This window comes from Tamandua tetradactyla, chromosome 2 (assembly GCF_023851605.1).
Source record: "Tamandua tetradactyla isolate mTamTet1 chromosome 2, mTamTet1.pri, whole genome shotgun sequence".
Taxonomy (NCBI): Eukaryota; Metazoa; Chordata; class Mammalia; order Pilosa; family Myrmecophagidae; genus Tamandua; species Tamandua tetradactyla.
In genome coordinates, this window is record NC_135328.1 from 23814340 (window position 1) to 23828822 (window position 14483).

Below are 14483 nucleotides of genomic sequence, written 5' to 3' on the forward strand. Positions count from 1 at the left end.
CAGAACGAAGATTCCCTTTAAACCCAGGACCCACGCAGGACCCACGGAGACAGCTCCCAGGCAGTGTCCACGACTGTCCCCCACGTGGTGCGTTACTCACGGGCAAAACGGGTAGGCACTCTGTTTTCTACCTCTCACTTCAGCTTCACTTTATAACTAGATGCTACCAAACCAAAGGTTAAGCCTACAGAGAACTGGCAGTAAGCGAGGCTCTCACAAACTGAGAGGTCTTTCTCGGAAGATATCAGAGTTAGAGAGTGTTAGGACACTTATCATGAATCCCGGGCAGAATTGCACATCCAGGATTGTAAGGAAAGAAAACCGTGACAAAACCAAAAAACGTTAAAACAACTTAAGATAATTTTTTTAAAGGTTAAAATTGGTACTGAATCCTTTTCTTGTATAATGTCTGAATGGAAATAATATTCTTATGATTCTTCCTTTCTCTCTGGCCCTTCTCTGGTCAAAGGGACCTGGGGTGGCTACAGAACCTAGGTAAATGTCTGACATCCCCCAGGCCATCATGCACTCAACTCGGCAGCAGAAAATAAAGGTGCTATGCAAATATCATGGCGCTCTCCCGGGGATTAAACCAGAGGACAGGCACAGGGCAACTTGCACCTCCGATAGGTTCTCACAAATAGGAACGATCTCCTCCCCTGCCTTTCTCTTCCCTTCCTTGACAGTTTACTGCCCAAACACAGGGCTCTCTTCTCCCTCACGGTGGTCCAGTTCTTGAAAAGACCTACCCCCTCCCTTCTTCCTGACCACTCTCAGTGAGCTTCTCCTGTTGGGGTGTCCCTCCTCCACCAGGCAGAGCTAGCGCTGTCATCTCACAGCACACCAACTACATTCCAACGTGCTAATTCTAAAATTACAAATATGCCTCACCATAAGGCTAAGGCACCCTCATTCTAATTCCTGAATTATTGAGGGTGAAATGCCTCTCTCTCCCACAACTCTTTTCTTTTATTGAGTGTCTGCTAAACTGTGAAACAAAAGATAGTATTAAGTGGATGAAACACACGCATATGTGTGTATACACATCATTATCTTAATGCATATTCATATGTACCTTCTATTTTTAGCAAGTGATATATATTTGGGGGGGGGGGGGGGCGGTGCATGGTCCAGGAATCAAAACCAGGTCTCCTGCCTGGAAGGCAAGCATTCTACCACCAAACCACCCATGTACGTCTTACAGCAAATGATATTTTGCTTTTACACTAGTGATACAGTTTCCTCTATCATGAAACTTATTTACACAAAGAAGTGAGTCTATTAAAAAGAAACAGTAAATTAAAATGGGGCCAGTTGCACTTGGATATGATTAAAATATAATTTAAAAATTGCAAATGACCAGATTTAACAAATACAGTGTGGTTTAGGGGGCTCCTGAATCACCACCAGCTGTGGTACTTGTTAAATATGCAGACTTCCAGCCTAGGACCTGCTGAATCAGAAGTTTCGTGTATCCCATTGTGCTGGTTTGAAAGGATGCATGGACCCTAGAAAAGCCATGTTTTAATCAAAATCCCACTTCATAAAGGTAGAATAATCCCTATTCAATACTGTATGTTTGAATCTGTAATCAGATCATCTCCCTGGAGATGTGATTTAATCAATAGTGATTGTTAAGCTGGATTAGGTGACGACATGTCTCCACTCATTTGGGTGGGTCTTGATAAGTTTCTGGAGTCCTATAAAAGAGGAAGCATTTTGGAGAATGAAAGATTCGGAGAGAGCAGAGAATGCTGCAGCACCACGAAGCAGAGAGTCCACAAGCCAGTGACCTTTAGAGATGAAGAAGGAAAATGCCTCCCAGGGAGCGTCATGAAACCAGAAGTCAGGAGAGAAGACTAGCAGACGATGCCGTGTTCACCATGTGCCCTTCCAACCGAGAGAGAAGCCCTGACTGTGTTTGCCATGTGCCTTCTCACTTGAGAGAGAAACCCTGAACTTCATTGGCCTTCCTCAACCAAGGTATCTTTCCCTGGATGGATGCCTTTGATAGGACATTTCTATAGACTTGTTTTAATTGGGACATTTTCTCGGCCTTAGCACTGTAAACTAGCAACTTATTAAATCCCCCTTTTTAGAAGCCATTCCATTTCTGGTATATTGCATTCTGGCAGCTATCAAACTAGAACACCCCTGGAATCCTCGAGGGGGTGGGGGTGGGATCTGTTGCATGACTGTTTAGCTCAGGAATGTAGCTGACTAGGATGCATACACAAGGACCTTGTGAGATCCGCTGTGGACATCAGACCTTTGTGTATGCAGACACCGATGCCATACCAACCTTACCATATGACTTTGTTATCAATAGCCTGTACCTTCCTGTGTTCGTCTGATTGATTTAGGATCTGATCTCTAACAGAAATAATGGCTAAACCCATGCAGATATAAGCAATATTGTAGAAAACTCAAAGTCATTATTAGCATCCTTTTATGCTAATCGTGTGTTTCAGATGCTCACTTCCCATTAACAGTGCTGCCAACCCATCATTAATACAAACAAGTTGACTCAAAGGAGTGTTGGTCGGAGATTGCACATGCAGGTGTGGGTTGATATCACAAAGTTAAAAACACACACAGGTCAAATTCAGCAATGCGTCTTAAACCATGAGATATTTTGTTTAAGAATTCATTTTGCTTTTTCTGTGCTCGGGCAATATAAAATACAGAGAAGAGACTGATGCAAATGGACAAACTGAATAATACCAATACATAGGGAAAGGATGGGCTAGATATTTAATACTTGTTGTTGGACAAGTTATTATTATTTAGAAAAAAATAATAAATTCTCCATCTCACACCAATATTCAAAAATAAATTCTCAATAGATTAATGACCTAACAGTAAAAACAAAGAAGTTTAAAGTGGAAGAAAATTTGAGAAAAACAGACGTATGAGCTTGGAGCCGAGAAACATTTCTTAAACCAAATATAAAAAGGTCAAAACAAAATGGAAAACAAATGCAATTTTTTAAAACTTGTGCATAAAATGACACCATAAACAACCTGTGAAAAACAACAGCCAAGGACTGGAAGAATTGGTTTTTAAAAAATGGAAATATAAAATGGAATACTATGCAGCAGTTAAAATGAACTAGAAGCCTCATATCTATCAACACTGATAAATCTCAGATATAATGTTGAGTGAAAAAGACAAACTGCAAGTCAATATGTGCATCTATACAGCGTGAATACATACAAATGAATTATATATGTTTACATTACAATTGAATATAAACTTTTTGGTATAGAGTACAAAGTCATACAACTTAAAGAAAGTGGTTATCTCTTAGGAAAGAGACGGGTATACAGGTGACATCAACTGTATCTGTGATGTCTTTCTTGAACAGAATCTGAAGCAAGTATGGCAAAATGATGAATAATAATATGTGGCTGTTCTTTACATTATTCTCAGTAGTTTTTTTTTTGTATATCTGAACTTTTTTAATTCAAAGTAAGACAAGAGAAGAAGGGTGGAGGGCTGGTAGGAGGGTGGACTGAATAAAGGAATGGTAAAGAATATATACTGGCTTGAGTGGAGATCAGATGTGAAAGCTGTCTAACTTTCTTGAATAAAATTAACCCCAGGAAATAACTCATGCCTTGAAACTTGGCCACAAGACAAAGTCTGAGAATCATGGCCCTGCACATACTATGAACCATCTCTTGTTCATACTTACTCAATAAAGGCAGACAACATTTGCCAAGTTACACTTCCAAAGAGCTCCAGTACACAGTTCACTATTTGGAATTCCTACTACTATTTTTCTTGACTGAAAAAAAAAAAAAAGTCCCCTTGGCTATGGACTAGTATAAGTCCCCAGTGACCACAGGCGGCAAATACTTTTCTTGTATGAAGTAAGGAAATGGGAGAAAAGAGGGAAAATGAAACCTTTAGTGAGGAACTGTGCTTTCTGTGTTGAGCTAACTGGAATTCATGTATTATTCAATATTTTTAGATCCTAATTAAATCTCTTAGTATCAATAGGGGAAGAATTCACAAATGCTTATTGTATTTCTCAAAGGCTCCCATCCAGCCCTGCAGAGTGTGTTAATCACAACATACCAACATTTCCTAAAAGCATGACACACTGGCTCCGTGATAACAAAGGTCATTGTGCCTCATCTTTCCAGGGTCTACAGATGGCTCCATTATATTCTTTCCATCCCCACTAGCTCAGTATTTAAATTAGAGGAGACTAAAAAACAAAGAAAGCAGTAACCTAGCAAAGTCAATTTTGCTGTAAATTTTGAGCTGGTGTCTTATTTCCACCCAGTGTCTTATATAGTTCCTGGCACATAATAACCAGGTGCTCAATAAATGTCTGTGGAAGAAAAATAAAAGAAAGGGAGAGGTACATGAGGAGGGAGTGAGAAGACTTTATGAGTTCCATTTCAAAGGCCCAACACATAAACTTCACATGGCCCAAGAGATAAAATCATCACAGAAATACTCTGATTTTGTATGGGCCTCTCAATGGCTCCCCTTGCTCTGAAGATGAGGCCCAATATCTTAAAGCTGTGCATGAAGGTTTGCCCAATTTCACCTTGCCCACCTCTCCAGCATCAGGTCCCCCTTCTCCTTGCTCCATCAAACTGTCCTACAACTGTATCTGCTCCCCTCCCTTAAATCAGGTGCAGTTCCCCCAAATACCTCCTTCTCTTCCAGGCCCTTGTTATGCCGTGTCGTCTCCTAGAACACTCTTCCATCTGGCCTTCTACCTGGCCAACCTCTATTCTTCCAGTTCCACCTTAGAAGATGCTTCTTTCCTGATCCTCAAATGCTGGAGCCCCCACCCGAGGCCTCGCAGCAGCAGGAGAGCTTCTATCACTCTGCTCAGCAGCTGCCCCATTCCTGGTCTGTCCCCCCAAGCCCTCCACCAGATTGGAAACACGGAGAGAACTCTACCTTTCTCGCCCCTACCTCCTGGCCCAGCCCATGGCAGAGATCAGAGCTCTAGAAATATTTGTTGAACAAACTTCAGTGTTTGTGTGAAGATTATTACTACACAAAATGAAAACTTGGGACAGATAACTGCTGGTGCATTAGAAGTCACAGGCAAACAGAAATCAGAGGCAGAGTATCTGTGAAACTGGAATATAACATAATGGAAACTCTTCAATTTACAAGAATTTTGTCCACACCCGAAGTTTTCCGGGGACTCCTCTACTAAACACAGTGAGATGCGGGTACACATGTATTTGAATAGTGTGCTCATTATCATGTACCATTTCGTTTTCCTCTGTGAAGGTATGATACAATATGTTTGCTGGGACATTTCAAACTTCCCCTAAACACCCTCATAAAGTAGATCTGAATCTCTTCAAGTCTTTGACCACAGGAAGAAAACAAAATTCAAGGCAAAGATTAGTATGTCTCAGTGTAAACTGAAAACAAGAGAGGCCTGTACTAGGTAGAACCACCACCCAGAAGCAGTCATTGTCTCTTCCCAAAGCTATTCATGAGAACAAAGGCTTCCTTTGGGGGGACTTCTAATATTTTTTATTGATGTTGGAAATCTTAAGACTCATGTCTGAGGAAGCTACTAATTTTTTTAAAACAGTTTGACAATGTAGATACTAATCTTTAAATCTGGTGTGTTTCGTGTATTAAGTTTTTAAGTTGCATATACCTACCATCACATACTGCAGGCCCCCAAATCAAATCTCTATTTTATAAACAGCAGCACTTTCCAAGGAAGAAATAGTCTGTGCAGACGCAAAATGTATGTATGGATGGGGCTGAGTGGTAATATTAATATATAGCTAAATTTACCATTTCATCCTTCAATTCTGTACTACCCTTTTCCCATAAGAACATAGCTTTATTGAAGAGAAAATCTGCAAGACATGCCAATCTACCAAATACCAAATGGTAAGGACTGCAACTGCTGGGTGAGCACACATGTTGTAAACAGGTGGGCAGTAAAATCAAACAAAGCCAAACAAAATCTGATACTTCCCACAAATGTCTGAGTTTCAGGCAGGGGGAGAGAAAAGGCAAGCATTTTCTCCTCTAGGGCCCTCTCCTTTCCTGGTTTTAAAAGAACCTACTGGCATGGTGGGAATATAAAATGGTGCAGCCACTGTGAAAAGCAATATGGCAGTTCCTCAAAAAGTTAAATATAGAATTACAAGGCACATAAGGACAAACACTGTAGGATTTCACTTATATAAAGTATCTAGAAATAGCAAATTTGTAGAGGCAGAAGGTAGATTAGAAGTTAGCTGGGGAGGAGGGAAAGAAGGGTTGCTGCTGGTGGGTATACAGCGTTTGGAAATTTTGGAAATTTTTAAGTTAAATTCATTTCAAAAATAATTTCAAGGACAGAGAGAGAACTTACTGGCCAATCAAAGAGCTACTGGTGAGTGAAGAACCAGAACACTGAAAACTAAATGATGTTGTTGGAGGCCCATTTCATGAAGGCTCTCAGAAAAGCCAGAGAAATACACCTGTTGTGGAACTACAAACAATACTTGGATGACCAAAAGGCTCAGCCTTCCCAGCATTATTAAAGAACATATGTCTATTCTCATGGACTGCTTCTCTGAACTACTGTTTCTAGGCTGAACATATTTTTACTTGGACATTCTGCTTTCTTTGAATGTACCTTTGTCATTGATTAAGTTAATTATCAATGAGCTCCTGCCATATTGCTTAAAAGGTCTTCCCACTACAGCAGCTCAGCGTTTCCTTTCCGGATGGGATTTTTAAGATGAATGCATATCCATCTTCCCATCAGTGGTTTCAAGATATTTTTTTCTAACCTGGCTAACTCGTTCTCCAATGAATGCTTACTCAGAATTATAATATAGAAAACATAAAATAAAAGGAGCTCTACTCTGATTGAAATAGGCACAAAAGACCTTAGGACTGGGCTCAGAGTCACACCCAGCTTGCTGTTGGGAGAGGGCCAAATGTTTGAAAGAAAAGAAAGAAACCACTTGGCTAAAATATAATGCAAACTCCCAACCAGCCCTATGACTCTAAAAAAACAAAATCATGTTGTCTAAGGAAAAAATTCACATTCCAAAAGTAACAGTGTGCGAAGCTTCTCCACACAGCAAGTGTACTCACCAGTACCGGCTTCAAGATGTCCATGTTGGAACGAAGTACTTGCTCTGCTGCCTCCAGTTTCTCCCTCGGCAGGCCACAAAGTTCAGAAACTTCTTGGTCCCCGAGTTGAATCACCTCTTCTAATTTTGATCCATTGCACAGACTGAGCAAGTGTAACTGAGAGCCATGCAGAAATACCTGCAAGCATTTCATGCAAAGAGAGACAAGCAAAACCACATTACAATGATGGCAAGTGGCTCCTCAAAGGCTTTTTTGGGTACCCTCAAAACAGTACAGCTTTGAGGATCTGAAGATGGACATTATGCAAAAGTCCAATGCATTGAACTTTAGAGAACCTCAGAATATACAGAACGATCTGGCAGGACAGGACATTTCAAACCTGAATGTTGACTCATCATCTCTGGCACTCTTGACCTTTTTGCAAAGGAAAATCCTGAGTCCAACTCTTTTTCTTAAAAGTGAGATGCATGATTCAGTTAATAGAAATTCAGAGTCTGTACTTTTGGAGCCACTTTTTCAGAGAAAAAAATCTTCATTATTTTGGAATTTAAAGTATCTTAAAAAAAGGATTGGGCTAAAATATGGGGGGAAAAGCTTTATACTGTTCCTTTGTAGGTATTAATATTTAACTGTTGCGTAAAAACTATTTCAGGAAATTTTGGAATTTGGAACTTTTCATTTTACTTGCCAGGCCTCTTCTCATTTCACTGATAGACCAATTCTAAGTCATTCCCAACTACTCATTACAGCATCTGTTCATTCACTAGAGAGCCTCTTCTTAGTCTTATTTTGTTGAACTAACCTTTCTGGGTCTCAACAAAGAGCACCTCTTCATATATAGCACTTACTGTCCATTAGAAGGAAAGTTCAGTAACTGGAAGGATCTTACTTATCTTGCTTCCTTTGTATTCATAGTGCTAAAATATTATTGACAGTGAATATCTGCTTGAATGAATGAATGAATGAATGAACAAGTGACTGAATGAATGGTGCAGACTCTTATTAACCCACTACTATCTTCCCTGTTGGTGTAAATTAGTGCAGCTTGACCCTCACGTGGCATAATCGGATATGAGGGATGGACCAGGCCTCTCTAGACACATGCAACTTTCTAGACTGCAGACCTTTGACCTGCCATGGCTCCCATTAAATTTTCACCTCCTGCCACATAGCCAAGCATCCCTTCAGTTTCACTCCTTGCTCTAACTAGTTCTTCTTGCCAGGCAATCGGCCTACTGTTAATGTCTGTGTTCAAGGACAGACAACAGAGAAGGCCCAATTCTGTACTTAGGATACCCCCTCTTTTAAACTGATCAGATGTGACAGGTATGAAATTGGTGGGGGGCAGTGTGAATCATGCTAAATGCAACTGTTTACAAAAGCCTGCTGCCTGTGGCCCTTCCCACAACCACAAAGTTGGCAAACATGAGGCATATTTTCCTAGTTTCATAAGGGTAAGCAATAAGCACATTTTTCTTATTTTAAAAATTCTAGGTCATGTGAAGCAAAGACCTTATTTTCAAGCATAAACATTTCCACTTCTGCTTATTGTAAAGACAAGCTAGTCTGCAGACACGGAGCAGGGTTGTAATTCCCTGTTCCTGCCAGAGAAGAAACTTGAGAAGCTTCTCTGAAAATCAATAACCATGGGATCTGTGTCTGCCAATCCCCGCACAGGGCCTGTGGGATAACAAAACCACCAGGGCAGTTTACCTAAGAACCTAAGGTTAAAATTCTATATAAGCACTAATATTACTTCCTAGTTTTATAAATTAAATTAATAAGAGCACAAAATATTTTCTCTGTATCTTTCCTAATCTTTAAAAGAAGCATTACATTTTCTTCAAATCCCCCACCTTAGATCTTACAGGCACAGCCACTGCTGTTCAATAAAACTCAACCCTGGTGGCTGTCTCCTGAATTGTGAAATTCTAAACACCCACCACCACCACCAAATCCAATTCCTCTTAACTTGAAATGTGACCTTTTAAGGGGGAGGACATCATAAATGCCAACCGAGAGGAGGGAAATCAGTTTTGTTCCAACCACACTGGTTCATTTGGCAATGCCAGCTTGAATAACCAAGTCAAATTAAGGGAAACGGAACTCAAACTGCCTCCCTCCTTCCTCACCGCTGGGAGATGGGAGGTTATTCATTTCAGTGAGGTGGCCCTGGGCCCACGGAGCAAGCCTAAAGGGGAAGCTCACCTTGTGGAGACGGATGTCAGCCCCCAGCATTTTGTCCACCGTCGTCCTTGGCAGAGAGAGGTTGTGATTCAGGAATCCAGAGAAGGTTTCATTGTCCATCAGGAAATCCTGAAGCTTCAAGCCTGTCAAGAAATAAGGGTAGCGTTTTGTTTTCATTTAAGAAACTCAAAAAAAAACTTGGCAAGATGGGGCAGGTGGTGCAGGAAAAAAAAAATCGATTGCCTCATCTGAAACTGGAGGTTGACCACAGGCTTCTGGCTGAAGCACACAGAGAAATGAGGTGAGGGGAGCTTCACTTTATCAGGAGAGGCATGAAAAGGTTGCTTTCTGGAAACGCGTTGGCCAAACGGGCAAGCATATTCGCCTTGCTTCTCGAGCCAAAAACCAAACCTTTTCAATGATCTCGTCTGTCCCACCTGAGGGCTGTGACGAGGGCTCCAGGGCTCCCATCTCCTAAATGCCACTCACGTGGCTAAAATCCAGAGAAATTTAAGTACTCATCCTCACAAGCCCTAGGGGCTGATTTCCTCTCCATGGGGAGTGTTGGGTAGTTCTCAAACTGGAGCAGGCCTCGAATCACCCTCCAAGGGCTGTTAAAACACAGATTTGCTGGGTCCCACCTCCAGAGTTTTCAAACCAAGGGGCCTGGGAATGGATCAGAAAATTTGCATTTCTAAAAAGGTCCCAGGTGAGGCTGCTGGTCTGGGGACCACACTTGGGGCAGCCCTGGTATAGAATATCAGGCATGACAAAGCACTTTGCAAACTTGATTTCCTTGCTTCCAAAACATGCGGTGTATGGTAGGGAGCTCCAAAGGCATGCCTTAAAAAAAAACACATAAGCATATATTAACAAATCAGCCCTGGTTTGCTAAAGGGTTTCCTCCAGAATCACTTTAAATAATAGGCTCTCCAATTCATAAAAGCATACTCTGAGGCAGTGTGGTAAAGCAGAAAGAAAGCACCAGTCTGAAAACCAGCATTCTAAAGTCCCCAGAGTAGGAGGCTGGGGCTGGTGGAATCCCTCTTGGGTATTTTGTATTATCTTTCTGAACCTCAGAGTCTTCACCTGTAAAGCGAGGAGCTTCTGCCCTGGGGTTCCACGGGAGCCCCCTGATTCTGAAATGCTCTCATTTTCCCTGCCCTGTCCACGTCTTCTCCTCCCCCACACCCCCGTAATAACCCAACTTCATCTCTGTAATAAAGATAAAGCCAGCTCCTCAGGACCCTTTGCAGAACTGCAGGCCCAGCACTAACCCACCTTTAGAGGGCAAACCTTGCAAACCCAAATCATCCAGCTGAAGAGGAATGAAGCTTGGATTCAAAAAGGGGTTAGGGTGTGAGTCTTCAAAAGGACAGGAGGTAAGCCTGGGACTCAGCTAGTCCTGTGCTGAGAGGCAAAGCAGGAGGAGGGCCCCTGAAGCTCATCAATGCATTTCTCGGTGGTACTGCGTGATCCCTAAGTTCTGCGTGAAGCAGACTTCAGTAACGCTGGGTCACAGAAAGGATGCATTAGGCATGGTCCACATGCCCAGGGGAATGATTCCATAGCTGTGGAACTCCTGCTTATTCCCCAGAAAAACTTCAAGAAGCTGTTCCCAAGCCCTGTTAGTTTCCCTTGTCTGAGTGGGTGCTCTGGGGGACGGACCCCTGCTGCGGCTCCCCATTACACTGGTGTCATCAACAGTTGGCAGCTGGCTCATTTCCATAGCAGGCAAACCTCAGAGCATCTAGGATTGTTCAGGGAGGAGGCTGGAACGCAGTCACTTGGGCTCAATTCCCAGATATTCTGAAATAATGAGTTGAGTGTGGGGCCTAGGAATCCACATTTCAATAAGCACACCATACACTTCGGATGTAGAGGGCCTGAGGACCACACTTTGAGGAATGCTGTTTCACATGCATGCTGTCCCCACTAGCCTGCAACTCTGGGACACCAGATATCTCTGTAACTTCAGAGCCCAGAACAGGGCCTGGTGCAACTTACTGCTCTCAGTGAGTGGTGGCTGAGTAATAAATACTAGGGGATAGGATTGGAGCTGTGAAGATTCTAGAAGTATCTGAGCAGCATCCTAGGAGATTTCCCTTCTGCTGAGAGGGTCTAGGAGGAGCCCAGGAATGTCAGGGGAGCTCCAGGTCACATCCCCAGCAGAAACAAGACCCCTAGTATCTATTGTGTATTCTCAAGGATAGAAAGTGACCCCTGATATATCCCAGTACCCCTATGGTAGAATAAACAGGAGGAACACAGGGAGGAAAGTTGGGCATCATTTGAGGCTTGGTGTGAAAAACCAAATGCTGACTACTATGGAACAGTGCAAAGCAAATAAATGCATTCATTCACTTGCTAGGTCATTTCACCCGGCTGTGCCTCAGCTTCCCTACCTACAAAATGAGTGATAAAAAAATGCCTTTGGCAGAAAAGAATTAAGTATATCAGCAGGCCCTTCCTAACCAGGTGGCCCCCAAATTCCTTCTGAGCAGCCCCAAACATTGTATTAGGGGCTTCAGAAGAGCCGCCCACCCCCTCTAGGGCAGGGCTGCAGGCTGTGGGAGACTGATCCAGGCCACACCTGCCGTGGGTCCGGGGCACGCAGCTGTACTCTAGGGGCCAGCGATTATGCTTGGTGTGTTTATTAGGCTCCTCTGTTACGTCACCAGGCCCTGAGGATGAGAGGAGCTGAATGTGATCAAACTCCAGGGCCTATTGATGAATCCTTTGGATGAGACTCAAGAAGCCAGAGGCTAATTCAACAGCCAACAACCCTTGGCAGTGCACGTGCATGGTGTGTTGGGACCGCTGGGTGGGGAAGCAGTGGGGAGGGCCAAAAATCCCTGGCTACCAAAAAAAAATTGCCATCTGATCACATGGACATCCTCACGTGTGGGCTGGGACTCACACACCACGAAGGACAGCTGTAACCAGAAGGCAGAATGGGGTGGTGCTCTGGTTCTCAGCCTTGGCAGCAGATTAGACTCCCTGGGGAGCTTTAATTACAACCCCAACGCCCAAGCCACACCCCCTACAACTAATCAGAACCACTCGGTAACATCCAGGCATCAGAATATTTTAAAACTTCTCAGGTAATTCCAGCCATGTTTGACAATCATGTGCTGGAAAGACACATCATTGGGACCAGAAAAACCTAATTTGATTCTGAATTCTGGCTTTGAGAAAGTCACTTTGTCTTCCTGAGCCCAAGTTTTCTAACCAACCAAGTGAAGCTAACAATGTCTACCTTTAAAAGACCTGAAGATCCGAGATTTTTATATGTATAGAGGGCGCAGTGGGCAAATGGCATATGGTAGCTACTCGAATGATCACCATTTTATCATTATAAAAAAGGTTTCTTCACTCAACTGTACCACTCTGCAATAGTGGAAGAGAGAATAAAGTTGAGGACACAATCCCTGCCCTCAAGAAACTTTTAGGGTTGATAAGGGAGTTGAAGAAGAAATTCACAGAGAATGTAGAAGAAGAGATGCAAGAGAAACAGGAAGACAGTTCATGGAAGCACCTGACCAAGATGCAAGTGCTTCGTCCGAGGGAAGTGAGACTGGAGTCAAGGTCTGGAGAGGAACAGAACCAAGACTCCCTAGAAGCTGTGGCCAGTGAAGAGAAGGTAAGGCCTCTTATGATGGCAGGATGCACACACAGTAGGGTTTCAATACCCGCTTTTTAATAAATAAATAAATAAATAAATGAGGAGATAAACACAGGGAGAAGAGAGTCCCCAACCCTAAGATTTGGGGAACAGGAAAGAGAGAGAAGAGGAAGGGATGGTGTGTGAGGCCCAAGTAGGGTAGCTTGGGCTTGCTGTCCTCACTCTTCTCCATGGCGTCAGCTGGCAGGAAAATGGGTAGAGAAGCCAAAATTATCAAGAAAGCCAGATGTCTGAAACAATTCTTCTCCTCTTTGCCTGGCTAATTCCTACCCTTCTTCGTGACACGGCCACAATGAGTCAGATCCTCCAGAAAGCCTGTCTTGGCCTCCCTACCCTCACACTGGATTAGATGGCCCACCTCTGTGCCCCGATAGCATCCTATGTTCCCTGGCACCACAGAGATCGAGCTGCAGTTGTCTGTGCCCATGTCTCTCTCCCCAGAAGAACAGATATGTCTGGAGGGCGAGGACCTTGTAACTGCAAGTCCCAGCAGTACCTGGCACAGAGGAGGCAGCCCTCAGCAAATGCATGTATGAATGAATGAGCATGAATGAACGAATAAAGTAATGAACCAATGTGACCTGGGAAATGACCAAATGTGAACTAAATTCACATGGCAGTGGTTAGGGAAGAGGCAGAGCAGGATATGAACATGAAACCAATCAGGGCAAGATGATACCAAAGTTCCTCTAACTCCACTCAGTCTCATCAACCCAGAAAAAGAGCAGACTCAGACGAGTGGAAGCTGGAAGGAGGGCATGGCGAAGAGTCAATAGGACAGAAGAAAGCCAAGTTAATTAAATGATGAAATGGCATGACAATGCTATTGAAATCACTGGGCTAGGGATTAGATGAGAAAATGGATCTGAAGTCCTGCTTTATGGAGTAAAATGCTCCATAAAGATTGCGGATATCGTCATCATTTGCATGAATGCTGGTCCCATTAGCTCCATTGCTAATTTGGCCCTAAAATGCATGCTTTCAGACTTTGCCAACTAAGTCGAGATGTTGAATTTGTGACCTAAGGTGTGCATGTGTGTGCATGTTGTGTACATATGTGTGTGTCATTTATGTACTTGCCTGGCAGGGTTTCTGAGTCACACATTACTGAATTCTTGCCACTGATATTGTCTATAAGGGGAAGGGCGGGTTGAATCTGACTGATGTGTCTGTTCAGAACTTCCTAGAATAATAAATAAAGATAGCATTTTCTAGAAAACTAACAGGAATGTCCACATCTGTGAGGTCATGGCAGGGATGGACATAGGAGGAAGATGACCAAAATGAAAGACCACTCATTTGAAGCAAGGCAGGGAACACCTCGGGGGAAAAGGCAGCCAATTAGCTTTGCCCAAGCAACAAATGCAGACCTGGGTTTTCCTATCTATGATGGGTGTGTGAAGATGATCTCTAACGTCTTATGCACAGTACTAAAAGTTCTACGTCTGGTAAAATGAAATCAGCTCTGGATATAGCATCAGATGATGGGAATTAAGTCCTAGCTCATCCTTTCACC

At 43.0% G+C, this 14483-nt stretch overlaps 1 protein-coding gene across 2 annotated transcripts in view; it reads right to left on the reverse strand.

The window, feature by feature from the left end:
- ABCA1 (ATP binding cassette subfamily A member 1) overlaps positions 1-14483 on the reverse strand; it is a 131837-nt gene that overhangs the window by 69381 nt on the left and 47973 nt on the right. For both annotated transcript variants that reach the window (XM_077140813.1, XM_077140805.1), the window contains exons 6-7: positions 9304-9425; positions 7096-7272 (exon numbers count right to left, since the gene is read on the reverse strand). In XM_077140813.1, the coding sequence (XP_076996928.1) occupies positions 7096-7272; positions 9304-9425 (299 nt within the window). The remainder of the gene's footprint in view (positions 1-7095; positions 7273-9303; positions 9426-14483) is intronic.